This window comes from Electrophorus electricus, chromosome 4 (genome assembly GCF_041902795.1).
Source record: "Electrophorus electricus isolate QZ-2024a chromosome 4, ASM4190279v1, whole genome shotgun sequence".
Classification (NCBI taxonomy): Eukaryota; Metazoa; Chordata; class Actinopteri; order Gymnotiformes; family Gymnotidae; genus Electrophorus; species Electrophorus electricus.
In genome coordinates, this window is record NC_137500.1 from 14,677,420 (window position 1) to 14,705,000 (window position 27,581).

Genomic DNA, 27,581 nt, shown 5'->3' on the forward strand with positions numbered 1-27,581 from the left:
GCAATTCTTCATTCCGCAAAACAGCATATTTTATGGCCTTTAATAAAATCTTATGTTCAAAAAAGCTCAACACCAGTGCAAAAATGCAAGGTGCCCTTTACTAATTTTGTCATTGTTTGGAAAAATCCATTAATAATACTTAATTAATAAACATCCAAATTAATGATTATCTCATTCATATAGAAAGGTGAGGAGCAACCCATTATATGCATCTGATACCTCCTTGATGTTCCAGATTCTTTTATGTTTTACCCCAATTTTTAAAAACAGGCTATTGTGAAAAATGTTGAAGTTCTGACAGATTGAATGCATAATAATGTAATAAAGCGCAAATGTAATATATCAATGTAATAAAATGCATACAAAATAAAATACTACTTAACGAGACTACAGCACATAAAGATTTTACTTTGGTGGAGGTAAGCCCATTACATCGCATTAGCTCTCTTAAATGACACTCACATGTCACACATCTTGCAAATCACTCTACTTACTAGTACCACCTAGTGGTGCGAAACGAACAGTACAATGTTTAAACAGTACATTTACATGGACTTCTCTTGGTAGGTCACGAAGAGTAACTCTCTCTCTCCCACAATGCACAGAAGATTTTGAAGTATCATGAAGATGCTAGCAAAGGAAGAGCATAAAAAACTGGACAGAAGGTAATTCTCTAAGAGTTCTAAACTACAGGTAGTGATGCAGTGATAGAGAAGGCAGATCTTGCTGTCGGTCCTGCTTTCATGTTTTCCATTTGACCAGAAGCTAAGGAAGGATGGGCAAGAGAGAGGTATTACAGTCAGGTTATGATCTGGGTGAAGATAAAAGTGGTGGAATTCTCAAGCAATAGTTTAAAAAAAAATTAATTTAGTGTATTTACAACATTTATCCAGGGCAATTTACAGAAATGCTTTTCTGTCTATTTGGAAATTAGTCCTAATGGTCCTAATATAGGTTTAATTCTAAACCAGCCATCAAGCTAAATGAATACTAGAATCGATAAGCATTAAAAATATAGGTATGTATACCAGATAGCAGAGAAATGCAATAATCTAGTCATGCGGTAACAACTACATATAAAACTCAAAGAGACAATGACTGAGAATGTTTGACTCTTTTAACTTGTAAATAAAGAAGGATAGAAGAACATCAGAGGAAATAACAAGATTTGGACAGTGTATATTTAATGGTAGTAAGAAAAAAACTTTTTACTGTTTATCTTAAGGAGGTCATGAGTAATCCGAGTTTAATGTAACAAAGGCAATTCATACACAGGAGAAAGAACAGTCTTGTAAAATTATGAGTATAGTAATCAACATTGTTGCTAGTAAAGATGCTAATAATTGTACCAAACTGTACCAAATCACAAACGCAACAATCATAATGAAAAACGACACAGTCCAGAGACCCAGAGTTGGTGAAAACCAGAGGATTATCAAACAAAGTAGAAGCTTAGTCAAAATCGGTATACCAAGAGAAAATCATAGCTGAAAACCAAAGAACACAGTGTTTAAAGGAATCAAGAGACAAAGAATAATTGAAAATTAAATACGTTTAAAGGAACCATTCAGATTTGCGGGCTAAACACAGCGCGACTGAAAAGGCCGACTGTATGTCAGTCCCATAAACTCATACTATCACGGGCTGTTGTTGCAAATGGGCTAGTGTGGCTAAGCCCTGCCTGTTTTTGAACTAATAAAGACGTCACAATAATCCATCATATGTTTTGCCATCCACGTCGTTTTATTTGCTGTTAAATACCTTGAAGCATATTATTTTCGCCTAATGTGCACCTAAGTACAATAGGACCATATAAAGGTAATAAGAAATATAAGATTTGGCTAAAATTAGCTAATTTAATCTAGGTATAATCTTTAAATTCACAGAGCCTATCTGGCAGGTGTTTATATTACACACAGTGAAATGCCCTCTTGATTAGATATCTATTGGGACTACTTTTTTAGCCCACGATGTCTAGCTCAACTTCCCACGTCAGCATTCAGTAGGCCTACTATTTGAGGCAGCCAGGCTATTAAAAGCAACACAGAGACTATAAAATTAAAAAGTTAAAGGAAATAAATGGAGGACCATAGCATAGCACTGAGTTCCCTTCGTAACACGGTCACTGTTTATAGTTGTTGTATATTTATCTAAGTGTATCCTGTTCGCGCCCGGGAAGAATAACACGTTTGCTAGCAATAGCGTCTATCGTTTAACGAAAAAACCTGCGTGTTTTTTCTTTGATGGCCTGTTTGTTTTGTTTAGTGGTGATATATAAAAACCATGGAGAATCTCCGCCACACATTTATGAAATATAACAGAAATGAAACAATAGTGTTTTAAAATTCTTTAATGTGAATATTACGCTATGATGTCGCATCAGAACAAAAAACGTACTTAGTGTCAATAACCCTTTAATCTAACAGTAATGTAGCGTAGCCAAACAAAATGTACAATTTTTAAAAGAGTGGAAGGGACGCGCATAGTGTTAACTTTATATAGTAAAGTATATTATGCGTCAAATATATAAATGCACACACATACACTTATAAGTACTACGTTAAAAACGTAATGATGAGAGAGGACACTTGAAACAAGCCATGAGAGTGCAAATTGTTCTACAGATGGATATCGGACGTCCTCTAGTGGACATTATATTTCAGTAACTAATTCCTTCTTCTGCTCTAAAGGTTGCTATGGGGACAGATGCACGCGTCCGACCACAGAGAGACTGAGATTTAGGAAATTGTTTAACAGCGGAGTTTTTTACTTATCAGTTTGGTTTTAATTATATGGAGCAAACTTGTATTATAGATGCTGAACGGTAAGTCAAAGCCTGTCAAATAGCTTTAAACGAGTTAGCTAAATTAGTATGGTATGCCTAGTGTAGCTAACTAAATAGATAGCTATCGGTTAGGTTAGCTAGGTTATCTTAGCTAACCTAGCGATAGCTAAATGAATTTAATTAAATATTCTATAATATATTGCTATATAGCTAGGTAGTTTGATGAGGCAAAGAAGAATTGAGAATTTGTGAGTTTATCATTATTTTTGATTTCTTTCCATATCAACAAACGCTGCGACTTTAAGTGAAAATCTAGAATAAATCTAGCTAATATTTATCAATAAACCAAGGTTCATCCTTCGCTATGAATTTCTTGGGTCCTGTGTCTACTGTAGAATCATTAGAATACCAACTAGGTTAACTAACCCTAGCTAATCTAGTTAACGTTAACCTAGCTAGGTTAACTAGCTAGCTACCGTTATTTTAGCTGGAGTAGAAAAAGAATTGTGGTTAGGCTTGCCACCATCAGTGTGAATGAGCAAGGGACAGCCACCGCCATCCATTACAGTTTAAAAATGTTGTTTTTAAACGTTTTTCATGTTTTTATGGATTTATAATAGTATTATGTAAACGCGTAGCTATAATATTTCAAGAATGTCGAAACACAAAGCAGCATATGGTTTAAAGTGCTTTATTTCAAGTATTTTTAAAAGCACAGAGAATTACGTGACTCGTTGATTAAAAATTTTATTTGTAATACTAATTTAACTGAAACAAATAACAGAAAGAGAAATAAACATAGCTAGCTAGTTTTGTCTAACTATCTAAATGGCTAACACTAGAGAAACATTCCTAAAACATGGAAACTATTAGTGTAACATTACGATCATTCACCTTTAGCTAATTAGTATTAAATGGAAAAATGTATTTCTCTGGAGCAGTTAATTCTCTCTCTCTCTCTCTCTCTCTCTCTCTCTCTCTCTCTCTCTCTCTCTCTCTCTCTCTCTCTTTCTCTCTCTCCTCGGAATATGTTATTCAATAAGTCAGTCATCTAGTCAGAAGAAGTGTCTCTTTGTGTCTGTCAGCAGTTCTGTTCAGTCAGTATTTACTGTGTGTGGAGCCAGTAAGCAATTTATGTCTCTCTCTACTTGCTCATACATAAGTACTTTTTATCACTCCTTGCTCCATTAACCAAAGGTTTGTTCATCACTGAGTTGGTACCCTACAGGTTGAAGTAAAGTGATATCAGGAGTTCGCTTGCCAGCTCCACACAGCGCCGGTTCCATTTTTTTTTAATTGCTCAGAAAGGTTGTCGTAAATGGAGAAAAGACGACGTTCACTTACGATCGCACTCGGCTCTCTCCCGTCATTCTCTACCCCATTCTATTTATTATGAGCTTCTCCAGTTGTTTCTTGTGAAACGGATTTGGTACTGTGAGGACGATCTGTAGTATATCTATGAAACAATGTATATGAAATTACGGTACTAATCACGTCCTGTGTTGATTCAGTAAGGGACGCAGCATTTTATTTATCGAGGCGTTATGATCCGGTACTATAAGGGACGGGTGGCAGCCCTACTTGTGGACCATTAGTAGCTATATGTGCAAAGAAAGTTGACTGGGCTAGTTTTACCTTGTCATTTCCTTACAGTTTGTCACTCTTATTACCAAAAATATAAACATGGTGCAGGTCCAATGACTAGAGCTGGGGCTTTTGTGGTGACTATTAATTACATGCCTATGTAAGGCAATGCTTTTTAAATTAAAATTTACCGTTCTTTAAGTGGAACAGTATTATTTTTTTCTTGCTAGAAGCAAGAGAATATGTTTCATTTTTTCCCATGATGTTGTATCACTGTGTATGTCATATTGAAGCCTTCAGAGAAATGTACAAAATAGGTTCCCAGTAAAACATCGCTAAAAGCAAACTTGACGGGTCTCACCAAATGTGAACGTACTCTACACTTTTTGTGAGTGTTTGCAGAGCATGAGTGATCCAAAAGGGAGCAGCAATCTTTCAGCCGGAGGTCATGAGGAGCAGGGTTCCAGTGAGCTGGAGGAGCCCATCTATGCATTAGCTCCAGAGGCTGATTCACAGGAAGAACATCCTAACCCTATCTCAGCCAGTCCAGCCCTGCAGTGTCTGGAGGAGGTAGAGGTTCTCACATGTCATGGCTCTCACATGAGCCCTCTTATTCATCTAACACCTTTCATGAGGCAATGTAGAAAAAGATAGAGACAGAATTTGCAGAATTAATTTTTTTTTTTTTATTTTAATTTTGTGTAAATTGAGTAGTATTATGCTTGATTTATGAAACAAGATTATAAGACTTAAATAAGACTTCAGATATTCAGATCAGTTAGAGATAACTAAGAGCCACTCAAAAACCTGTGTGGAAACATAAATCAAAGATCATACAATGTTTCCAGTGTATTTTTATCTTTCAGTGTCCTCTTTTACCATTTTAAATGACTTTAAATGTACCCTTGTTATTAGAAGCACATACCTTGCACCTAGACTCACTAGCCACATTAATACACACCTTACACCCATCCTAGATTTGCCTGTCTTCTATAGGTGTTCAATCCCAAACTACTCCATTTGTTGCCATGCAACATTCATCAAGTCCATTACTGGTCAGGTTATGACATCAGGACCACTGCAGCCCAGATATTCTTGTTGCCCTGATGGCATCAGTCTGGTCCAACCTTTCTATCATTATATAAGTTTTTTTTTAACTTTGCTGTTTATAAACAAAATGCTAATAATATAAATGAAACAAAATGTTTCTCTTATGGTTACTGACTGATATCTTTTAATCTAAAAATTAGATTCAAAACCTGATTATAAATCAGATTCAAGAGGACAAAACTTCCAATAGTTTTGCAGGATAAAAACCTGAACTGGGCAAAAGTTCAATAAAAGCTATGATAAACCTACATTTGAATATTGAATATTTATGAATACTTATAAAACCAAGGAAAAATACACATAGAAAACCAAAATGTGATTAAAGTGCTTCAGTTCAGATTTTTGATAATATGGAAATACAGACTAATAGGCTATTATAGGCTATTTGTGTCATTCATGATCACAAACATATTGTCATACACATTCCAAAATTAGATGGTGCCGCCGCTATTTAACATCTTTTTAAACAAAATATTGTTGACTTTTTATATTACTTATAAAGGTGCTTAAAATAAAAAATAAATACTGTACATTTCCTTATTGACTCAACCCATTCTTGTTTCTTAAGGCTTTATGCTGCAACATTAGATGGCAGTATAAGACAGATATAAGAAGTCATGATCTTAACATTTAGAGCTGGATTTTGCTGTATGTTTCCATTTGCACTGTATGCAAGTCTCTTGGTGTGACATAACATACTTAACTCATATCAAGACTAGCTGTTGTTTGTTCAAACATGGTTGTTATATTTTTTGTTTGTTTGTTTGCTTGTTGTTTCCCTAAGTTTCCCCTTTAGTTGTTTTCCAACTATTACTAATACTGTGTTTTTTGCAGTCATAAGGTGCTTGAATGCATGAAAATCCTGTTTTCTACAGTAATACACACATTAGCTTAGGGTGCATAGTTTTTTGGTCTGATCATCATCTTGACTGTTTTAAATGCTTGCCTGTAATTGGTTGGGTAGTACTCGCTGGTCATGTTGTGCCATGTGCTCCAGAAGATGCCATCCCTCTTGCCTTTGTACTTTTTGTGGTAGTACTTGCCATTGAGGTTGGCTGACATGCAGGCATCAAACCACCAGCCTGATCCGTAGTAGTTGCCACAGTTCCCCGAAGGGTACATGTCATTGTCCTTGTCTGGGGTGGTGAAGAACTTCTGATCATGGTTGAAGCTCTTGCTGAAGTGCAGGGCATCCCCAGCTGTGCCAGAGTAACCGCTCACAGACAGACGATACTTGAGGAATTCATTTGCCACATAGAACATGTCATACTTTGCGTACTCGCGCACACCGTCAAAATCCTCAAGCTCGATGCGTAGAACCATGTCTCTCGTCTTGGTGAGCAGGTGGATCCGGTCATTACCGAGCCAGAATTCCCCATGTACGTCCCCGAAGCCCTTCTTGTAGTCGGTCCAGCTGCGGTTGAAATTCAAGCTGCCATTAATTCGTTGCTGCACCATGGTCCAACCCCCGCCATATGACTCCATGTCACAAAACACCTGAAAGGTCCCATTCTTGGGGTCAGGGGTAATCTGGTAGACTCCATTTTTTCTTTGACCCATGACTTGGTAGTCTGAGCAGTCACTAGGCACTCTGATATCTAGAACGAGATGAAATTTGTTTGTTCTTTTAGTTTATGTCAGATACTTTTTTCAAGAGTGAACTTAATTTATTCAAAGACTTTTGTAGTAATACAGTATTGTAATACAAAAGAAAAGCCTATTTAACCCAAAATCAAATTCTTTCTTAGCTGTTCTGTTGGGATGAGCTTTTTAAACAATGTTATCTTGGACCAGTTCCTTTGGATTGCTTTTTTATTTACGCATAACATAATTTTGTTATCATAATTTTCTGCATTTCATAATTTTAGATAACTTGGTTTGCAGGCACCAGACATAACTGGGTCTTTGCAAGAATTTTGCATATATTGTGGAGAAATCTTTGAACTATTCAGTTCAAGCCAGACTTAAAAGTTCAACATCTGTGTTTAAGATAGAGGGAAACATCCAGTAGGATTCACTTGGGCTTATTCACATTCATCAGGGATTCCTGGTAAATTGGTACAAGGCACGTTTCGGTTTTGTTAATAAAAAATTGATTATGACTAGTTTGCATTCCGCAGCTGATTTTTTAGAATTCACAGGCATATCTGCAAAGCTTCTTTTAGAGACCTGCAGTATCTCCACTGACAGATAAACTGCATGTAGTACCTCTGTAGAAACATTTGATCATCTCATTTTACAATGAAAAACATGCCTTAGATTCTGTAGAACCATTAATGTTGATTCAGATTGTTCTGCATTTTTCTAGATAGATAACCTGTAGTACACTTGTAGTATATATGGCTATCTATTACTTGTAGTATGTATAACTTTGTAAATCTTTGTTGAGATGATATATATAAAACTTACGTGCTGGGGAAGCCAGTACAGGGCACTGTGATGAGCAGGTGTTGTTGAGTCTGCTGATCACGCTGGTGATGTTCTCTACCTTACTGATCACCATGGCTTCCATTTTCCCCAAGCTCTGGTGACTGAGCTCATCCAGGCGCCCCTGCATGGTGTTGATCTGCCCTCGCGCATTTTTCAGGCTGGTTGCCATGCGGCTCATCTTCACCTGTATGTCCCGGATGGCAATGCCTGAGCTGTCGTTGCCGGGGCCTCTCGTATGCACGTCCCCTCTGCCCTTATCAGAAGTCTCTGTGCTGTCTTTGTGCAGACCCATGTCTGCCTGCTCTCTGCATTCCAGGCAGATGCTCCTCAGCTGTCTCACTGTCTCCTTCAGGTTCTGTAGCTCCTTCATGGTCTTCTCCAGCATACGGAATTGCTTGGGCAGCTGGATGGTAAGGGGAGGGAGGGTGATCTGGTAGGGACATTCCTCTTCATCTTTGCACTGGCCAGCAGGCTTCATCCTCACCTGAGGGCAGGTGTCGGACACAGGGGCTTTCTCTAGCAGGCCAGAGGCATCGACGTCCACAGAGTCCGAGTACAATAGCACCATTGCCAGCAGACTGTACACACACACCATGATCCGTTGCATGGTGTTGTCTAGCAAGAGAGCGCGAGCTGTGTGAGTGAGAAAAAGAGAAGTGCCTCTCACTGCATTAGCTGTGCCATTAATATCAGAGCAGAGACAAAGAGTGTAACAGTGGGTGGGGCAGAACTATTGTGTAATTCCATTCCACAGCAGTGCAGCAAGAACTAACAGCGCTAGAAGCAACACTAAACCTTTTTCTTAGAACATGACTCAGGAATCACACCCTTTTCCAGAATTCTTTGAATTTCCATAGCACTTTAAAAGTTATATAAGCCCACAGATTACCGTCTTCCTTTACACGCCTCCTCTGTGGCTTTCTGTAATATTGTTGATTTCTGTCATCTGCATTAAGTTTGGAGGGGAATGTCAGTATTTCTGTCTGATCCTATTCTTAAAGAAATAGTTTCATAACGAATTCATTATCGCAGTCTCTGAGTAAGTGCTAAGTAAGTCCTAAAAGCAGGACTAATTCATAGGAAGTCTGCCCATCTTTTCTAGCCAGTTTGTAATATTATTAAGAGGGAGGGAGAGAGGGAGTGACAGTCCAAAAATCTTTATAGTGAGATGGATACATTGTTTTTGTCACCTGTTCTTTACCCAGTTTTCATATATTTTACGGTAATAACAAGTGTGGGTCTTACTAATGCCTGTCTTTTGTACCTTTTGTACTGGGCCATTTTCATTTTAAGCCATTGCTAAAGTGCACATTTCAAACAGCACATAATTTGATCCATAAGTGTCTCTGTCTTACTTCAAAGCCCACCATGCACATGAAAGCCTCAAGCTCTAAACTCCATGAGCTAACTGCAAACTCTTACTCCTGGCTTAGAGTGCTCCTGCTTCAGACAATCTTCCAGAAACAGCACTCTTAAATAGAAACTGGCAACACAGAAAATCTGCCAGGCAAGATACATGACCAGCATTTCCTCCCTGATGTCTGCCATGTGTCTGATAGGTACTTTTAAGTATATTTATAATATCTTTAAATTCCTAAATGTGATAATAGCAAGCAGTAAACACATCACTGAAGAAAGTGTCTTCTCCAGTCCTAAAAAAAAACATGTTGGAAGAGATAAGCACATGGAGCAAAATGGTATTGCAATGGATATAACCATTTTGTGGTATTAGAGTACCTGTAGTTAAATGCAGAAATGTTATACTATTCTCTTTAGCTGGAAAAATGTAAAGCAAGTATCAGGTTTAAATTAGGTCATATCACATGGCTGCATGCCCTAGCTATCACATAGTGCAACAGTGCAGGACCCAAGGGCTTGAGGTTTTCTTTGTCAACTGAGTCCATTTGTCTCATCTGTGTGCTGTGTAAGGTGTGTGCCTAAATGACATTGCCGTGAGGCCAGCAAATACCTGAACCGTCAATCCACAGACTTATGGCCCTTTGATTTGTATTTCATCAGCAGCATATCGAGGCCATATGTTGACGATAAACTATTCTGAAAAGTATGAAGCTCTTTATGCTACACTGCTTCAAAACATGTTCAGACGTAGAGTTTCTAGTGGAAACAAACACAGATGTTCTCCATTTGTGATGGATATGATAACCCATTGAGAATAAGAAAAAAAACAGTCTGTTTGTCTGTCCTTTTGTTCAAGTCTGGGGATATACTTTTCTAACAAGTGCGCAACACTGGTCTGACTGAATCTACAAACATGTGGATGTATTCCAGATGCTCCTCAAACATGCCCAAGACAAACTGGATGTATTCATTCTTCAGGGGCTCTTGATATTTGTAATGATTTTATTTTTTGCTGAAATCCTCCCAAGCTCTTCGCACTGGGGAAGATCAGTGGGGATAAAATGGTGCGACTAAAGGCCAGTTTCAATCTTCTGCATGCCACCCTGAGGAGGTAAGACCTGACTCAACCTATTATGCAGCAGCTCAGACAGCATACTATACAACGGCTCAGCTACTATCAATTCATACCAAGTAGTAACTGCCAGTGGCTTTGCTTGTTTCTCAAAGTTCTCAAGAGTCCGAGCTGAAACTACTGCAGGAGGAGAAGCACTTCCGCACTGAGCTGGAGCATCAGCAGCAGGAGCTGGAGAAGGCCGAGCTGTTCCCAGATGGCCAGGACACAGAAACCAGCCACATGAGGAAGCAGATCCTCCAGTTCCACAACGAGCTCCGAGCGGCCGAGGAGAGGGAGTACCAGATGCAGTACCAGCTCGACTGGTAGGGGGTTCTTCTGACCTGACCCTTGCATTGGCTGATGGTCTTCCTTGGGACTTTGGAATGAATATTTGTACATTTGTGTACAAGGCAAGTGAAGACACACCATCACCTTTGCCCTGGAAGACCCCAGGCAACCATGTGGGTGCGTGTGCATAAATAGCAGTGTGACTGTGCCAAGTGAAGTCTGCTGCTAAAGGTTGCCAACACCACGCAAGCCTGTTTTTTCTCCCTCCGCTTGTCTCCTCTCAACACTTCTTTCCTTGTGTCCAAAAACACCTCTGCCAAAAAGCAGATACGTTTGTATAGAAATCAGACGCATACTGGAAGAGGGAACCTATTTCCTCAAGTCTTATCATAGGTCAGGATAAGGATATATGTAAGGGAGGGAGGAATGCTAGAATATGGAACCCCTGAGCCTTTGGCTGTATATCAGTAGATATGATATTTATGTCCGTGGTGAATCATAAATGAAATATTCAGTGTAATTAAAATCATCACTCAATAGATTCTTTCATGACACTGTAGTGAGCAATATAAGTGAATCATATATTCTGTGAGGCCATGCTGTTGCAACAGCAGAAAGGATCATTTACCCCATTAGACAGTGAGCACACAAGACCCAGATGGACTTTCCGCGGATGCCTGTAAAAATCCTTCATCCGTAGCCAGTTCAGGAATTCACCTTACTTACTGTGCTGTCAACTGCCTTTCTCTTGCTGATTCCCAAGTGCTAGCACTGAGCAAGCACAGTGGGCTTAACTGTTTATATGATAACAGATTTTTATATAAACAGATTAAATTGCACGGAATTGAAATCCATTAAATATTTACCATGAGTGTATGTTAAAAAAACAAATAAAGCTCCAGAGAGCATTTTATGCAACTGCCGTCACCAGTAAATTGATGGTGAAATTTTTCCTCAACTGATTAACCTGAGTTCACATTTTTCAACCAATTCAGAAACCCAGCTTTTTTCATTCTATAAAATATAAATGCCTTAAACCACTCAAATTCAAACTTCCTTGGAATCAAATAATTAATACAGTCAGAACAATTTATGTGTAAAAATGCAAGCTACCTTTGATTTTATTTTTTTTCCCTAATTACTTGAACATTTTCAAAATGAGTCAGGCCCCAGAACTCTGTGAGCATTTTTAGTCACCAAATTACTCAGAAATGACAAGTTTAAAGACTTCCTCTGATCAAATTTCACAATATATTGTTGGTGCAAATGTACACTTAGTGCTGAGCAACCACAAACAGTACTAAAAATCAAAAAGCTGCAACTGAAAAACAGAAACCTTTTTTTCCAGGTTCCTCTTGATTTCCAGGAATTTTTAGGTTCCTCTTTCCTGTAGAATAATTAATTGCTATCTGATCTCTATGGGGGAAAAAAATTCCTATGTGTTCCTATGATATGTGTTTCTGCATATTTTTTAGTCTGCAAGAGGAAAAGATTTGTCTTGAGAAAGACTATGGGAGCCAACTCAAGCCTGTAGTAAGTGTGATACATTATGGGGTGGTTGTAGTGTTCATTGTGTTTTAATTTCCATATTCGGGTCTTAAGTGTGCTTAATGTTCATTGCTGGATGGTGTGTGTACTCTCCTAGGATGAAGAGAAGAAGTACATGGCCCTGAAGGAGAGCTGTGAGGAGATGAAGAAGGAGATTGCCCAGCGGCGGGAGGAGATCAGGGGTTTAGCCGAAGACCTGGAGGCCCGCACCAAACAGCTGCAGAAGGAGCAGCAGGAACTAGAGGACAAGAAGGGGATGATCGAGAGCAGGGAGGTAAGCTCCATCTGTCAGTGAGAGAGCTCCATTTGTCCTGACCTTTGATGTGCATGTTGTCTTTGTCTACAGGCTGAACTGGCTCAGCTGCTCTCCATGCATGGTCATCTGGGGAAAGAGATTGAGAGAATCACACGCAAAAAGATGCAAGTACTTTAAAGCCTTTTTGATTCGTAGGGTAATGTCAAAGTGGCTCAAGCCTCTACTTATAAATATACCAGATATAGGATTGTGAGACAGTCCAGCATTTTCTGTAGTCACCTCCAAGTGTCAAGGAGCAGGTGGTGATGTGGAAATCTTCAAAGATGGAGGTAATAAGGCAGCGTGCTTGTGTGTGTGCATGCGTGTGTATGTGTGCGTGTGTGCATATGAATATGCTTGGGCGTGTATGCACGTGCGTGTGTGTAACAGGGACGTGGATACACATAAGGCTGCGCTGGAGAAACAGCTGCAAGACCTGGCGGAGGTGAAGACGAGGATGCAGGTGCAGTGCAGGCAGCTGGATGAGGAACGGCGGGCCGTGGCGAGGACACTGGAGGGCCACAGGGCTCACGTTGAGGTCATACAGAGGGAGAACAGCATGCTGCTCAAAGAGATGGAAATGACCAAGGAGAAGGAGACCGTCCTCCTGGGACAGAGGTGGATAAAATGTAGTGGATAAATAAGATATACTGTAAAAATCACGGTATGTTATAGCATTTTTTTGTTGTTGTGGTTATTGTTGTTGTTTTTTCTCTCTCAATGAAATGGGCTGATTGTAGATCTAATTCTGATGACTTCTGCTATTGTGATACCCAGAGGCGTGTTGGACATCAACCTGAGCCACAGCATGGTGGAGAGGAAGACCCTCCACGAGACCCTGGCACACCGGCTACGAGAGAAGGAGAGGCTGCTGCGGCACCTCAAGAAGATGCAGCTTAAGCTGAAGGTGGCCAGAGACGCTCTGCTCCACACGCAGGAGCACTACAACCAAACCAAGGCCCAGGTCAGTCACTAGTGCACGGCTGAGTGGACATCACCATGCCCAGCTCACAATACCATGACAGTTGTGGTTGGCTAAAGCAATTAAAGGGAAGTGAAATAGATTGTTCATGTGATGCACACACATATAGTTGCAAAACAGGAAGTGTAACTTTGACAAATGACTTTTATATGTCCATTTTCCTTTATATGACTATCATCTTTTGCAGTGCAGCTCAGCAAATCATAGTTTACGAATCAGCATTCTTTGAACATTTATCATGCCTCACTATGGATACACCAAAGCCTTCAAACTTCTAAAGTGTTCAAAGTATTATCAGTTCTTAAAATATTTAGTACATTAGAATGAAGAATGTAGACTGATAATTAAAATTAAGGGATTTTTGAGACCCTCCAGTGCAGCTCCTGACACAGATACAGCCAAGCTTTGATTGCTGGTATTGTATATAGGGACTTCAGTTCACACCAAGTGAATACATCCATTAGCTATTATCTGAAATGTTGTGTGTTATATCAGTGCCACTTTCATCTTTGTCAACACAGGGTTAGAGAGCTCAAACTTGTAGCCGATATAATTATTTGACAATAGGCAATTATTTACTAAAAAGCCCTGTTTATCTGGAAGGATAACCTTTACTTGCTGTGTAAAGCAAATGTACTGTTTTCTATAATCTAAATCTACTGGCTATATGCTGATCACTGATTAATGACTTTTACATTTTTTCACAGGCATGAGTAAAATTCATGACTGCTGTAACATAGTATATGCTTATTGAACAAAATAATTTATGTATTACTGGTTGAGTATGGTACAAAAATAAATTTCAGTAGAGCAAGACATGAGTAATACCATTTCTAAATTTGATAGCACTAATAAACATATTTGTTTCTTCCAGAGGGATATAATGCCTGGGAATGATGACTTGCTACGGAAAATGAAGGATCTGCAAAAGGAAGTAGACAGCCTCAAACTGAACTTAGTTCATCAGGTACTCCTCTGTTGTATAGAGCCTAATAGTCCACAAAGTTTGATAGACATTTATGTTGATATAAGGTACAGTTAAACAGGTAAAGTTAAACCTTTGAGCTCTCACGAAAAATTCTCACAGGTATGTCATTGTACATGTTCAGCTTTTGTTCAATTCCTCAGCTCATTGTCTGTGTGTGTATATGTGTGCGTGTGTGTGCATGAGAGCAGCAGTCAGTAACAGATGCTGAGGTCCATGTGGTGCAGCAGTGTGTAGAGCAGGAGCAGGCTCTGATAGGGGAGTCTAATCGGCGCCGAGGGCAACTGCACCACCTTCATGCCCTGACGCACATCAAAGCAGACGAGAGAGATCAGAAGAGCCGCGAGCTGCTCAAAGCTCAGGCACAGTGCCCCACTCCACTTCTGCACCACAGCTGCAATTTTTGCAAAAAAAACACTCCACACAGATCAGTTATACGGGCCTATAGCCACTTAGGTGTGCACTATGATGAGTTGCATCCAAAGCTAGCGCTCGACCTTGAAGAAAAGGTCAAGCGTAACCTAGTGATTTACTGCTCTGAACATCCCATGTCACACCCTTATGAATGTCCAGAAGCATGTCTTATCATACTTTTATATAGGCAACACGTCAGGCTTTATTTCAAATAAACAAAAACATTTGCCATTGATTTCTGTGCAGGCTCTGCATAGGTTCTCTTCTTAAAAATCGACCAAGAGGAAATGGATTCTGGAGTGCATATGGGTTGTATGAGCTAGCTCATGCTGTCATGAGCCAACTGACACCAATCTCTTTACAGTTAAGATACAGCCGAATCAAACAGGATGTGCGGGGCAAACAGCTACAGATTCTGGAGCACAAGAAGCAGTACCAGGACATTCAGACACGGTAAGCTCCTGGAAGAATGAAAGAGTTAAAAGGAAGTGATTCTACTGTGCTGCTAAAAAAAAAAGGGGGGGTGGGAATTGAAATAGAAAATCACACACTAAGCTTCTATTTCCTTCTCATAGTGTACATTGCATTACCTTTTGAAAAAGCTTGAATACTATCTAGTATTCCTATTGTACGTTTGTGCTAATATTATTCATCATAAAAATTCTAACCGTTACATATGTTGACTGCTCATATAACAGTGAGTCTGTATGCATATGCTGACCATATACTGTTGTGTCCCTGTTGTGGCCAGACTGAGCGTGTCTGCCAAGTTGTACGACATTGTCAAGCACAAGCGGAACAAGTGTGTGAACCTGATCCAGACTGCTACCCAGCGCATGGTAGAGATGAGGGAGAAGTTCAAAATCCTGGAGAATGAGATTGAGATCCTGCGCACCACTGCAGTCAATAAAGACAGGTTCTCTCATATTCATAACTCATTCAGTAAAGAGAGGTTCTCTCAAATTCATAACTCAGTCAGTAAAGACTATCCTTTTCATAACTGTGAGGTGTTAGACGGACACAAAACATTTTTCACACAGTTTACCCCCCGCCATGGGTGTAAATGAGTGATAGCTTAGATAAAATGTAGCTCAGGTACATGGTGTCATATTCGAACACAAAGAGGTCATTTTGACTAGGTAGCATACCGTATTAGCCATCATGTGCAAAAAAGTCTGCAACATCAGCTCTTAGGTCAGGGGGTACTGCTACTCCCCAGTGCAGTGTGGGTAAAAAAAAAACAACAACACAGCAGCGTCATTCTCCTGGTGCCTCCACAGGCTGCTGCAGAAGGCCCGTCTGAAAGGTGTCCACAGCCATGCGATCAGGGACAGCGTGAAGAATGACATCTCCAAAGTGGCCTTGGCACTCCAGGAGACGCGGCGGCAGAGAGATGAGCAGAAGCTAAACATAGACCAGCTTACATACACCATCAATGCCCAGAAGCAGGATCTGCTGTGCATGCGCCAGAGCCACGCCACCGTCATCCAGAGCTGGAAAAAGCGGTGAGGCAGCATGCGGCCCACCACGGTGATGAGGGGCTGAGAGGGTGGTGGTGGAGACAACTCAGCAGCTGAGCTGTTGAGCCAGTGGATATTCACCCTTAGCCAACAAAGCGATCTGGTGGGTTAAGGGTGAACCTGTGGTCTCGAGCCAAGGGTGGAATGTGACTGTTGCCCTTCAGCAGATATCTTCACAAATGAGCCTGGGTAAGAGTGTGTGTGTGTGTGTTTGTGTTTGGTTGGTATGTCTGGCAGGAGTGCACAGCTGTTGAAGAGAGAGGAGGAGATGCATATCTATTATGAGAAGGTGAATATGCAAGAGTGTGTGATCCAGGAGGGCTCCCTGGAGATGCAGGCCATAGAAGAGGAGATCCGTTCCCTCACAATGCTCAGCAATGAGGAGAGGAGGAAAGTCAACCTGACCAAGAAACAGGTGTTGTGCAAGAGAGTTCTGGAGGAGCAGTGCACCTTACTGCAGATTCAGGTAATAAGAGCACACAATATAATGTAGAGTTGATTTGTTCTTTACTCTCCTAAAACTATTGAACACTACAAATAATTTCTCAAAAGTCTGTGTAACATTAAAGCCTGAATTGTACGTACTTTTTAAAATGGAAAAATGTAATGACATTGTGTTTATTTACTTACTACCAAATACTAAATATGCAGGCCTTTTTTCTTTTGCTACTTTAAGTAATTTCTTAGTGTGCACTGCCATAAACATCTGCTGATGAAATCATATACGCATTTATCTAAATAGACACTCATCAGTATCTGCATTTAATGTAAACAAAACATATTGTCATGTACAATAATGTAAATATTGAGTTGTGTAGATGAAAAGTGTGAAACTGTTCGATTTCTGCTATCTGCACTGATAATGCAGCATTGACCATTAGTAGAAAGAATGCACAGAGAGACGAGTATAATAAATGAACTGGATGAAATCCACCCAGTTTTATACTGAGCCATGTTTAAACATCAGGCTTTCTTAAAATCAACATCTCCTAAATCAAGTGGTCTAAAACAAACACTTTAGCAAGAGATTTTCTTACAGCTTATGCAAGCCTGAGAGCCTTCCATTAGGGAAAGGCCTGGTCCTGTTTTGCCACAAGCTTCCTGTCATTTGCACATGTTGGTGATTTCCTGAAAACAGTGACTTCAGTCACGACACTGCAGTTGTGGATGCATTATAAACTAACTGCAGGATAAATTCCTATCTTGTGATTGCATGATAAACAAATTCCAACTTTCGAGAAGCTCTGCATGACCACACAGCTCTTTTGGCTAAATCTGTCTTCTTGTTGCTTGGGTTGTTCCACGCTTAATTTTACTCTGAGGTACCTGTTTTAATTTCTTTGCTATTATTGAGAGGGCAGAGAATTGTGTGAAGGAATAAGATTTCTGTTCTTCTCATCATTCCCATATTTTATTGTAACACTGAACTTGACTGGAGCACTGCCTGGGTTGTCTGGTCAGGTCTGCTTCAAGTTGAGGATTGAGCTGATGTTTTAAAAAAAAATGCCTCCATTCATTTATTGCTTTTTTCATCACTTTTAAATGCCAAAACTGATATGCACATACATTCATGCTTCTTCTCGACACCTGATGTTTTCTCTGTTGTAACATAAATGGAGCAGCTGAAATGTTGTCTAAGTGACTGGCATGGAGTGTGTGTGTGTGTGTGTCCAGGCTGACTGTATATGATTAGCTGAATGACACTGAGCTTTGCTCAGCAATAAACGAGCATCAGTGCACATTCAGAGCCAAGCCTTCACAATGTATAGGATCTTCTTGAATACATGATTCTATGAATAAGTCTAATTACTTAAAGACTTTATGTAAATAAGTTCAAAGCTGAACTGTCCCATAAAAAATTATGTTTTGTTGTATGACTTTCAGGAAGCACAGCATGTTTGTTACAAAACATTAATAGAAAATCCCCAAGAATCTTTTACAGATAAACTCTGAAGGTGTCTCAACCTGAAGGTGTTTTCTAGTTGTTGTCAAGTGAATGATGCCTGTTCCACATTTGAATTGTTCTCTCCTTTCACAAATTAATAAAAGAGGGAAGAGGCTGAGTAATAAAAACGTAATCTTACTTGCCACCATACGATACTTTTTTTAGCAGAGGCATCAGTAATAACTATGCATTTGATCTATTATCAGCTAAAGCTACTAAACCTAGGTCAAAGGAAAATGCAGGTTTTTGAATTCAACAAACAAAAGTACATCATTATGGCTAATTTGTGGGGGCTTGCGGGACCAATTAAAAAGATGAAATGGATTCTCTGTTAATTCTGAGTTCATGGACCTCTCCTGGTGTGTCTGCTGTGTGTATGCTAGCTGTCAGAGTGTAAGGACCGCATCATTGCCCTGGGGGACCAGGATCTAGAGGAACGATCACAAAAGCTGATTGGTGAAGATCCATCCCCTGTAGAGCTCATTAAGAAGATAGAACAGGTACAGTTAAACTCCACTATAGTTCTCTCACTAAGTATTCTCATAGCTATATGATTGTGCTTGTTCAACTCATGAATTCTGTGCCTGTCTGTGTGTAGTTGGAGGTACAGTTGGCAGAGAGAGAGGCCCAGCTGCTGGAGAAGGAGCTGGTTTATGAGCAGGTAACCCAGTTGTCGGAGCGCATTCGCACCAAGGCAGAGAATGGAAAGGAAGACACACTGATACTGGCAAAGAAGGTGAATTCAACGCGCGCACACACACACACACACACACACACTCTAACTTAATCTAAGCTTCAGTTACTGTTCATGATACTCATTTTAGCTCATACACTTGTAATGGCTCAGATACACTCAAACACTTAAGTTCAGAGTACCCTGTCATTTTCATTATCAAGTCTCACTCTGAAAACAGACAGAAAGGCATGTGTTTGGTGATGGACAAGCAGACACCCGTATGGTTTGTGCCTTCTGCAAACCAGAGTCCTGTTGAAACTATATGAGCAAATCTCTTACAGACACACACATCCACATTCTTATATAGAATTCCTCCAGAACAATTTAACATCCTTGCTTACTACTAAGATTGTGCGGTAGTAGAGAGTGAGTTTCCCTAAGGTGACATGGTTAACAACGCTGTCCTTTAATTTTACATTCAAGTGGAGTACTTAAGTGCTTGTGTGTGCGCGCGCATGAGAGTGCCAGAAAAGGAGGGTGGGTGAGGGAGAAAGACAGACAGAGATTCCGTGCTGTGTGTGTGTGTGTGTGTGTGTGTGTCTCTTTGTCTACCCAGGTGAACGAGCTCCAGGGCCGCATCAAGGAATGCACCAGGCAACTGATGGCAGTGGTGGCAGAGCTGGCCATGTGGCAGGCGCAGGCACTGTGCCTGGAGCAGGAGCTGCGCACGCGGGAGCAGCAGCTGGATGCGGGCCGCTGCAGGCTGGAGCAGGGCCTGCCGCCCTCCAACACCATCGAGCACGAGTGGCAGCGCTGCCTCCGTCACCAGTGCAGAAGGCAGGCAGACGCGGAAGAGCGAGCCCGGGTCAGCCTCCCATCCACTCACGTGCGCTCAAGCAAATATGTAAACTCGCATCACGCATTCAGTGAATGCCACAGCGGTTTCCACCGCTGACCAAAGGCTTTCAACCCAGACCTTAGTGCCCACCTGCCAGACTGCAGTTTTGTTCTAATGCAATTCCTAAAACATATTGACCAGATAAGGCAGGTTAAGATAGGTTTGAGAAGCTCTAAAATTCAATTAATTAAATTCTAATGATCATGTCCTCATGTGCACTGACGAAAGCACTTACTGCCTAAGTGAAAATTACTACTACTGCAGTTTAGGTGTGTACTAAAATTCACCTTCCTGATTCATTTACATTGCTGATATGTATATTAGATTGCTCAGGAGGAAGAATGGAGTCAGCACCCAAACGGAGTGTACACCACAGCAGAGTCCCGACCCAATGCTTACATCCCAGCTGTGGGCTCCCTGCCCCTCCCCAAGCCCTACGGTGCTCTGGCCCCCTTCAAACCCAGCGAGCCCGGGACCAACATCCGACATATCCGCAAACCTCAACCCAAGCCCATTGAGATCTAGAGCTCCATGGGAATGCTGACTGCACACAGTATAAATAAAAATACACTAAATAACTGTTCTCTTGAACAGTCCTTTTCCTTGGAAAGCCATCGGCAGCTGAGGGCAGGAAACATGGCTGTTTCATCTGCTTCTGATTTGTGAGCACAGGCCCACTGTCATTTAGCCAAAACTGAGTTCACGTGAAAAATTCAGCCCAAAGTCAAAGTCATTACTGGAAAACAGAGCATCACGCTCTCACTCTTACTTTCCCCATCGCTCATGCAGACTTGACTGGCTTCTGAGCAATTGTTTGGTGCCGACTCCGGTCTGCCTTAGTTTCTTTTCATGTTACTGTTACAGATGTAAGTATAGCAAAATGAATGCTGAAATGCACTTTCCACATGTTTTAGTCTGTATGTTTCTCCAGAAGAAGTTACAGTAGGATTACTCAAGGTCATCAGAAGCTTCTTTCAGCTAGCCCACCCATTTCTACTTTCTGGGTAGGCACACGCTATTCATAATTCTCACTGCAAGAGATGGGGAGTGGGTGCAGTTCAGGAAATCCTACTGAAGGAGGGACAGGCAGAAGTACTGGGTGGAGAAATCCACTGAATGGGGATCTATTTTACAGTAACTTTAAAAAAGAAACAGGGTTGTACAATAACCTTGGCCTACCATGAGAAGTGACATTTTACTGACAACAAATCAAAACCAAGCTTACACACGTTTACTAGGCAATTTAAACATCCATCACCAGTTACGGAAATGCCTTTGGAAATTATGCAATTACAAAAAGTTAACACTCTAGAAAAAAAAATCTAACAGTTATGCAGTTTTTATCTGCATACATTTTATAGTCAGAAACGTGTACATTTGGCCGCCATGTGAAACTTCTTGCCTTCCAGGTTAACGTGCTGGCCTCCTCAGAACAAAGTGGCAGCTTGGCAGTGCTGACCAACATGTGCGGTTAACTCACATGGGATATTAGCCACTGGTTTACAGAATGACACAGTTCTGAATATTCACTGCTCTTTCTGGGACCAACATGCTGACTCAGTGTTTTGGACATGGGACACGTTTTGTTGGCTCTCTCCTCGTTCGTTCGTGCACCTTCTATTTGGGTTGATGTTACTTGTCCTCAAGGCCCAGCTTGATCAGAGTCTGCTTTAGGGCAGTTTCTTCCACAAATCTGGCATCCACATTCTCCTGTTCCTGGAAGGGGTCTGGAGCTACAATACAGTAAACAATTATATCTATGCTGACAAGTCTACACAGCAGCACTAATGAATCTCACACAAAGTACCATGCTTTTCCATGTCTGAAAGAACACTGGCGAGGTAGGCTAGTGGCAGGAATTCAGGCCGGAAGCATGTCTTGTCTTTGTCCAACTGCACTGAGCCCTATGAAACACATCATACACAGAACTTTAAACTGTGGAGGGCAACAGAAATGTAGTCTACTAACTAGTCGCACTGTAAGCTCTCAAAAATGTTTAACTTCTCCCATCATGGCATAATTAAAAACATAGCAAAGCTGATATAGAAACTATATTACCAGACTTGAGCCTGTTGGACAATGAGTTCCACTATTTTGTGGGTTCAGTTTTCATGCCAGGATAAAATAGTTGACCTGATTGTTTATCCTGGTTAGTGGATGTCACACAACAGTGATTGCTTCCACTCACCACTCAAGCATATTCTCTGACATTTTAATATTTAGCATTATTTTGAATGTATTTTATGATGATAAAATCATGCAGAATCATGTTATATATCTTCATTAATTATGTGCCATGGCCAGACTGATTCATTGACTAGAATTTTAGGTTCATTGAGTTTTTGACTGTCTAGACTCACTGTGGACTTGGTGTACTTCTCCAGCAGCGCTCTCACATATTCTCTGGAGATGCATGCTGAGCTCACTGGATGATCCCAAAGCTGCCATACTCTCTGCTTCAAACACTAAAGCCAAAATGAGCACACATGGGGACGGGCTCATTCACAGACCATTCAGTCGGTCCAAATGATGTTTTGGTTTCAACAGGAAAAAAAAACAAAAAAAAAAACAACAAAACACACACACACACACAGTATTAGAATCAGAAAAATATAGTTCATTAGGTGAACTCTTGCACTCACAAATCCCATTGATTACACACAGAAATTACTGAAAGAACTGAAAACAGTGATGTCAATTTATGTAGCACAACTTGTCTGTATTTACTGAGAAACCAATTGCAGTGGAGCTATCAGATATGATCACACAGACCTTACCTCAGGAAGTCTTTTCAGGACACTGAATTTTAGTTCTTCGTTTCCATCACTGTTATCAAGATCTACCAATAAAAATGAAAGAAACACATAGATCAGGAGAATCCACAGAGAGAATGACAGTTATAGTAAGCATCACCTTTTCTTTTGATATTGCGGTAAGTAATGACTGAAGAACCCATTTCTCTTTTCTGTACCTTTGATGGTTATGGCACCAATACTCTGAATGCTAACAGAAGTGCCCTTGTAATTTAACAATCTTAGTCTGCCAGAATCCAACTCCCAAATTTTGCACTGTGCATGCATTCAACAGCTGCTTGTGTTGTCTCAGTGCCAGGAAACGGTGCAGATTCAACTGAACGTGTGCACTGATCATAAACTAAACCCTGATGCCGAGAGTTTACAAAGAGGTATAGCGCTTGCTGATATGGTACCTTATTTGTTTACTCGTGTGTGCACGTGCGCCTGTGCTTGTGTGATAAGTCATCTAAATTAAACTTAGGTTACTGTGCATGTTAAAATTTAAGCATTCCACTTAGAATGAAATTAAAATTAGCGCACATTTAAGAGGATGTTACAATTATTGCACATATTAGGATGTCTGTAGTAAGATGGGGCATTTTTTTCATTGCGAATGCTGCCCAATGTTTCATAAATGCTGCAGCAGATTAGAGAAGGGCAGACGCACATGGGAAAAATCTGATCTGATGAAAGTGGCCCAGCGAATCACTGCTTCTCTAGTAGCGAATGTTCAGTTTTACTGTTCTGATGAATGAAGACATACAAGTGATGTAGCATATGTGCATATTCTTTCCTAAAATCATGCTCCTTTACATGTATTCACGTTTGTGTGTATTGTACCTGTCATAAGGCGCGACACAAAGGGCTCCGTGAGTTTTAGAAAGCCATGGTCCACATACTGCAGGAATGTGTGGCGTGGTAGACAGCGCATCCCCAGCACAGTCAAAAGAGTTGAATAACCTACACGTGTCCACACGATAAGAAACCAGCAGTTACCAAGCTTTAATGGCAATTATTAACTTTGCCATTTAATTCACATAACACAAACTCTACAGCTGTTAACTGTCAATTGTAACTTTCAAATAAAAGAAAAGTTGGGGTTTTTTTGGTTTTGTTTTTTTACAGAGGTCTGTCAAACACTGTCTAAGTCCTGCAAAAAGCAGAGGTGTTGAGAATTGAATAGGGAGGTTGAGGGGCTGGTGTGGATATTAGGGCGGTACATCTCTCACCAGGTGGGAGGGGCAGGCATAGCCCTTGCGTGGCTTCTAGAATCCGGCACATCACATGAAACATCAGCCAGTCCTTTGGGCTGCCCTGTTCTTTGCTAGAGGGTAGACAGGACATGGGTGGTGGCTATGTTCACACACTGTTTACACAACTGACATCAGTGGAAGGCTTCGTGCATTAGCACTGACATCAGAGCAGCACTCACAGGCAGACCACACTGGGCCCCAGATTCAGCTTCAGCCACACCGATTCCAGCATGTGTCTGACCAGCTCCAGCTACACACAAAACACACAGCCGTGTTACTAATGGAGCATCAGGGAATCCACATCAACATGACCTCAATTTCACAAGCACCAAAAGGATCCCCCCCCCCCCCACATATTATTTCAGGTATGGTTTAGTACTTCATGGTACTCCAGTGATTCCTTCTTACAGGCTGTGACATGCATCATGTACACCTGGTATATTATTATTTGACATGGCGAAGATGAGACATCATCGCCTGCTTTCTCCATGTCCGGTACAACTTGCCAGGAAAGAACAGTAGAAATTTCAGCGGTGCTGTCCTTCAGTGCTAGAGCTCCCTTACATGATGAGCATACACATGAGACAAAGTGATTCACACTAAATTCCTGTTTTCAAAGAAGACACACATCCGGGTCCACAAACCACAAGCTAAGCATGCTGCAGATGTCTCAATTACACGCGCATGCGCACGCACAGACACATGGAAACACTGCACGATTTCGCATATCCGCAAGTTCCTCTCTGCAGTGCAAAACAGGAAGTGTCCCCACTAAATCCATATCCACTTTACCCATGTTTCAGCACAGATCTCTGGGGGGTTTTAGTGCATTACTGACCAATGCATGTTGAACAGAAAATTGTGTGTGTTATGTTTCCTGGTGTAAACAACTGAAGTGTGAGCATTTGGGATAACTATTATTAACCCATTCATATCCAGCTTTTTGTGCTTCACAGGGTAAATGTGAACTGCCAACACATGAGCTAAAAGTGGGCTTTAGCCAAGTCAGATAATGGCATTCAGACCAGCTTGGCCACGTAATTCAATGCCAGCATGTCAATCTTCTTCTTCCCCAGCCTGGGCAGATGTCTGTTCAAGTGTTCACGCAGCTTGTCCACCATCTGAAAAAGACAAGAACATGCACCACCCCATTAATGGTGAAAATTCTACCAAATGTCTGTCTTCACAGATGCATTTTATTTTCAGTGAGGCTCTGTACCAGTGCTGTGTCAGCCATCGTACATGACAGTTATAACTAGTATCAGAGATGAACCCAATGCCGGATCAGATCTAGGTGCTCTCCCATCTTTCTCTACTGTAACCATAACTGAAAAATTTGTGGTCATTTTTCATATTAAGATTGTAGAAATCTTGATAATTTTATATCCTGTTTTCATTCATTTCATTAAACTCTTCAGTTGGAGACTCGGGTTTCCTCCTTTTCTCCTGCACATTCTACGCCCGTGACAGTACACATCCATACTGACAAGAAAGATGAAGATATTGATGCCTGTCTTGATTGAAGAGGACCAAACCATACAACCTGGAGCCCTCTATAATACTGATTATACTAAAAAGGGAAGAAGCAGCTCTATTCAGCTCAGATCCCAATTCAGCTTTCGTTTCTGTAGGAATAAAATTTATATAGACAGCTCTGGCGTTTTGTAGGTACTTTATATAACTGTATGGCTTTACTGCTTAAATGTAGGCAGGGTTACTGAGCCAGCCCGAATTGATTTCCCCCATTGAACTATTTATTAGTGAACAGTTTTGGAAGGTATATCAACTGAAAGTGGAGAGTAGATGTACCCCTGTTGACTGAGGAGTCTATCGTTGTTTGTGAGATCATCTGGATATGTGCCCAATACAATAATGCATACAATATATTTGTGGCATTATCAAGTAATGTGTATAATTTATGGGTTAGCTCAGAGAATAGTGATCCAGACAAAATACAGATACCATAGGCACCTGCATCTGGAGAAACCTCTCTGCTGGCACACACTGAGATAGCTCAAGATTCTTCAGTGTGAGGAGTCATGTAAGCAAGTACAGGACATTTAGTGGTGATACAGAGGTAGAGTAGGTGACTAATTAAATCAGCCATTAGGGAGAAACAGTGATCAGAGGAGAATTCAGGCAAGCCAATCAGACATAGTGAGAAGGTTCCCCCTCTGTAAAACTATTTGAGTACTAAAATTAACACAAATGATTAAATGTTAGTGTTTCCTCTCAAGACTAAACTGCTCCTTGTTACAGAGCATGGAATCTTTGTAAGAAAGCTTTTTCTTGATTTCTAATACTTGTTGCACTGTATCCTTTACTTGTCCTGAAATAGGAGAAGAGAGAAATGTCTCTACGACAAAGCCTCAGTCATTTCCTACACAAGAATTCATGAATACATACATTTTCAACTACACATATATTTACCAAAATATTGTCCTTAAATGTGAGAGATTAACTAAACATATTAGCAAAAAAAAATTTTTATATATATATATATATATATATATATATATATATATATATATATATATATATATATATAATTTATTTATTTATTTATTTTTTAATCAACCGCTTGAGCTCTTCTAACAAAAGAATTCAGACAATTAAAAGGAATTTACTATTACCACTGCTGTTAACTCTGATACAGATGCCCTCAAAACTATTTAAGGAAAGAGACAAGGAATGATCCAGATTCATTTGGAATAATATGAGTCCATGAGTCAAATACTCAATATTACAGCTGTCAGAGGAGAAGAGAGGATTTAGGTTTACCTCAGTAACAAATATACATCTAACATTAGGGTGCTCCTTATTTTTCCAAGTTATGAAATCTTCAGGTCTTAACCCAGAGAATGGTTCATGATGAAAACACACACCTGGTGAAACAAATGCCCAATCCGACTAAATTTGGGGTAGCTCAAGGCTCCCAATATTTGTAATGGGATAAAATAAAGGGCCGGTTTCCCCACTATGTCGTGTGCTGCACTAAAGAATCTGCAAAGTGCAATTACACTTATTCACTGGTATTAGCTGCATTTAGAAACCAGTCATCTTTGGTATCCATCAGAAGGGCTGCATTAGCTGTTTGATGTAGGTGTTGATGCTGCAGTCAAACAATAGATGGTGCATGCAATGAAGGAAGTGGATGAACATGATGATTCTTCCCCCCCCCCCCAAAAAAAAAAAAATCTAAATAAATAAATAAATAGATAGATAAATAAATACATCGAATTGGATCTCAAATCCTTTCCCAAGAAAACGCTGGCAAACTAAACAATCAGTACCCGGATGCCGATCCTGATGCTGTTTCTTATGCGACAAGAGTACACTTGCAGCCATTGCTGGTGATGGTTCTTAGAGCAGCAGTTAGCAGAACTCTCACTGTGACGTGATGTTAGAACAATCAGTAACTCACCAGACCCACCAGCATCCTCTGTGGGAGATCCTCCTCCTGAAACAGAGGAACCACTCTTTTATCTGCAGAGATTCAGAGTCAGACATCACTGGTCACACCCCATACACAGCTTAGACATGTTTATTGCCTTTATAGGGCCTGTTTTCCAGACAGTATTGCTGATAGTGATCCAAGAC

At 40.5% G+C, this 27,581-nt stretch overlaps 3 protein-coding genes across 12 annotated transcripts in view; 1 reads left to right on the forward strand and 2 right to left on the reverse strand.

Annotated features, from left to right (window-relative positions):
* Positions 1-386: 386 nt before the first annotated feature.
* Positions 387-8,660, reverse strand: fgl2a (fibrinogen-like 2a). 2 transcript variants are annotated; one of them, XM_027014267.3, is made up of 3 exons: positions 7,889-8,660; positions 6,426-7,077; positions 387-765 (listed from the first exon to the last, which is right to left on the reverse strand). In XM_027014267.3, exons 1-3 carry the CDS (start codon positions 8,514-8,516, stop codon positions 546-548), a joined length of 1,500 nt encoding a protein of 499 aa, XP_026870068.2. In that variant the 5' UTR covers positions 8,517-8,660; the 3' UTR covers positions 387-545. The 2 variants fall into 2 exon arrangements, with proteins under 2 accessions (XP_026870068.2, XP_026870069.2); XM_027014268.3 differs by lacking the exon at positions 387-765 and having other exon boundaries at positions 6,127-7,077; positions 7,889-8,652.
* Positions 2,551-20,965, forward strand: ccdc146 (coiled-coil domain containing 146). Its single transcript, XM_027014269.3, has 19 exons — positions 2,551-2,824; positions 4,772-4,939; positions 10,297-10,379; positions 10,496-10,705; positions 12,146-12,203; positions 12,316-12,492; positions 12,565-12,638; positions 12,904-13,131; positions 13,291-13,477; positions 14,370-14,462; positions 14,672-14,842; positions 15,259-15,347; positions 15,646-15,810; positions 16,175-16,399; positions 16,652-16,880; positions 18,743-18,859; positions 18,958-19,095; positions 19,652-19,900; positions 20,258-20,965. Exons 2-19 carry the CDS (start codon positions 4,775-4,777, stop codon positions 20,456-20,458), a joined length of 2,859 nt encoding a protein of 952 aa, XP_026870070.3. The 5' UTR covers positions 2,551-2,824; positions 4,772-4,774; the 3' UTR covers positions 20,459-20,965.
* A 184-nt stretch (positions 20,966-21,149) lies between these two features.
* gsap (gamma-secretase activating protein) overlaps positions 21,150-27,581 on the reverse strand; it is a 19,934-nt gene continuing 13,502 nt past the window's right edge. For 2 of the 9 annotated variants that reach the window (XM_035523639.2, XM_081712576.1), the window contains 9 exons: positions 27,406-27,467; positions 25,007-25,102; positions 24,161-24,231; positions 23,958-24,052; positions 23,569-23,688; positions 22,711-22,772; positions 22,294-22,398; positions 21,741-21,837; positions 21,150-21,666 (listed from right to left, as the gene is read on the reverse strand). In XM_035523639.2, coding sequence (XP_035379532.1) covers positions 21,566-21,666; positions 21,741-21,837; positions 22,294-22,398; positions 22,711-22,772; positions 23,569-23,688; positions 23,958-24,052; positions 24,161-24,231; positions 25,007-25,102; positions 27,406-27,467 — 809 coding nt within the window. In that variant the 3' untranslated portion in view covers positions 21,150-21,565. Of the gene's footprint in view, positions 21,667-21,740; positions 21,838-22,293; positions 22,431-22,705; positions 22,773-23,568; positions 23,689-23,957; positions 24,053-24,160; positions 24,232-25,006; positions 25,103-27,405; positions 27,468-27,581 lie in introns of those variants that run through there. The other 7 variants (XM_081712574.1, XM_081712575.1, XR_014123211.1 and 4 more) reach the window with 7 other exon arrangements.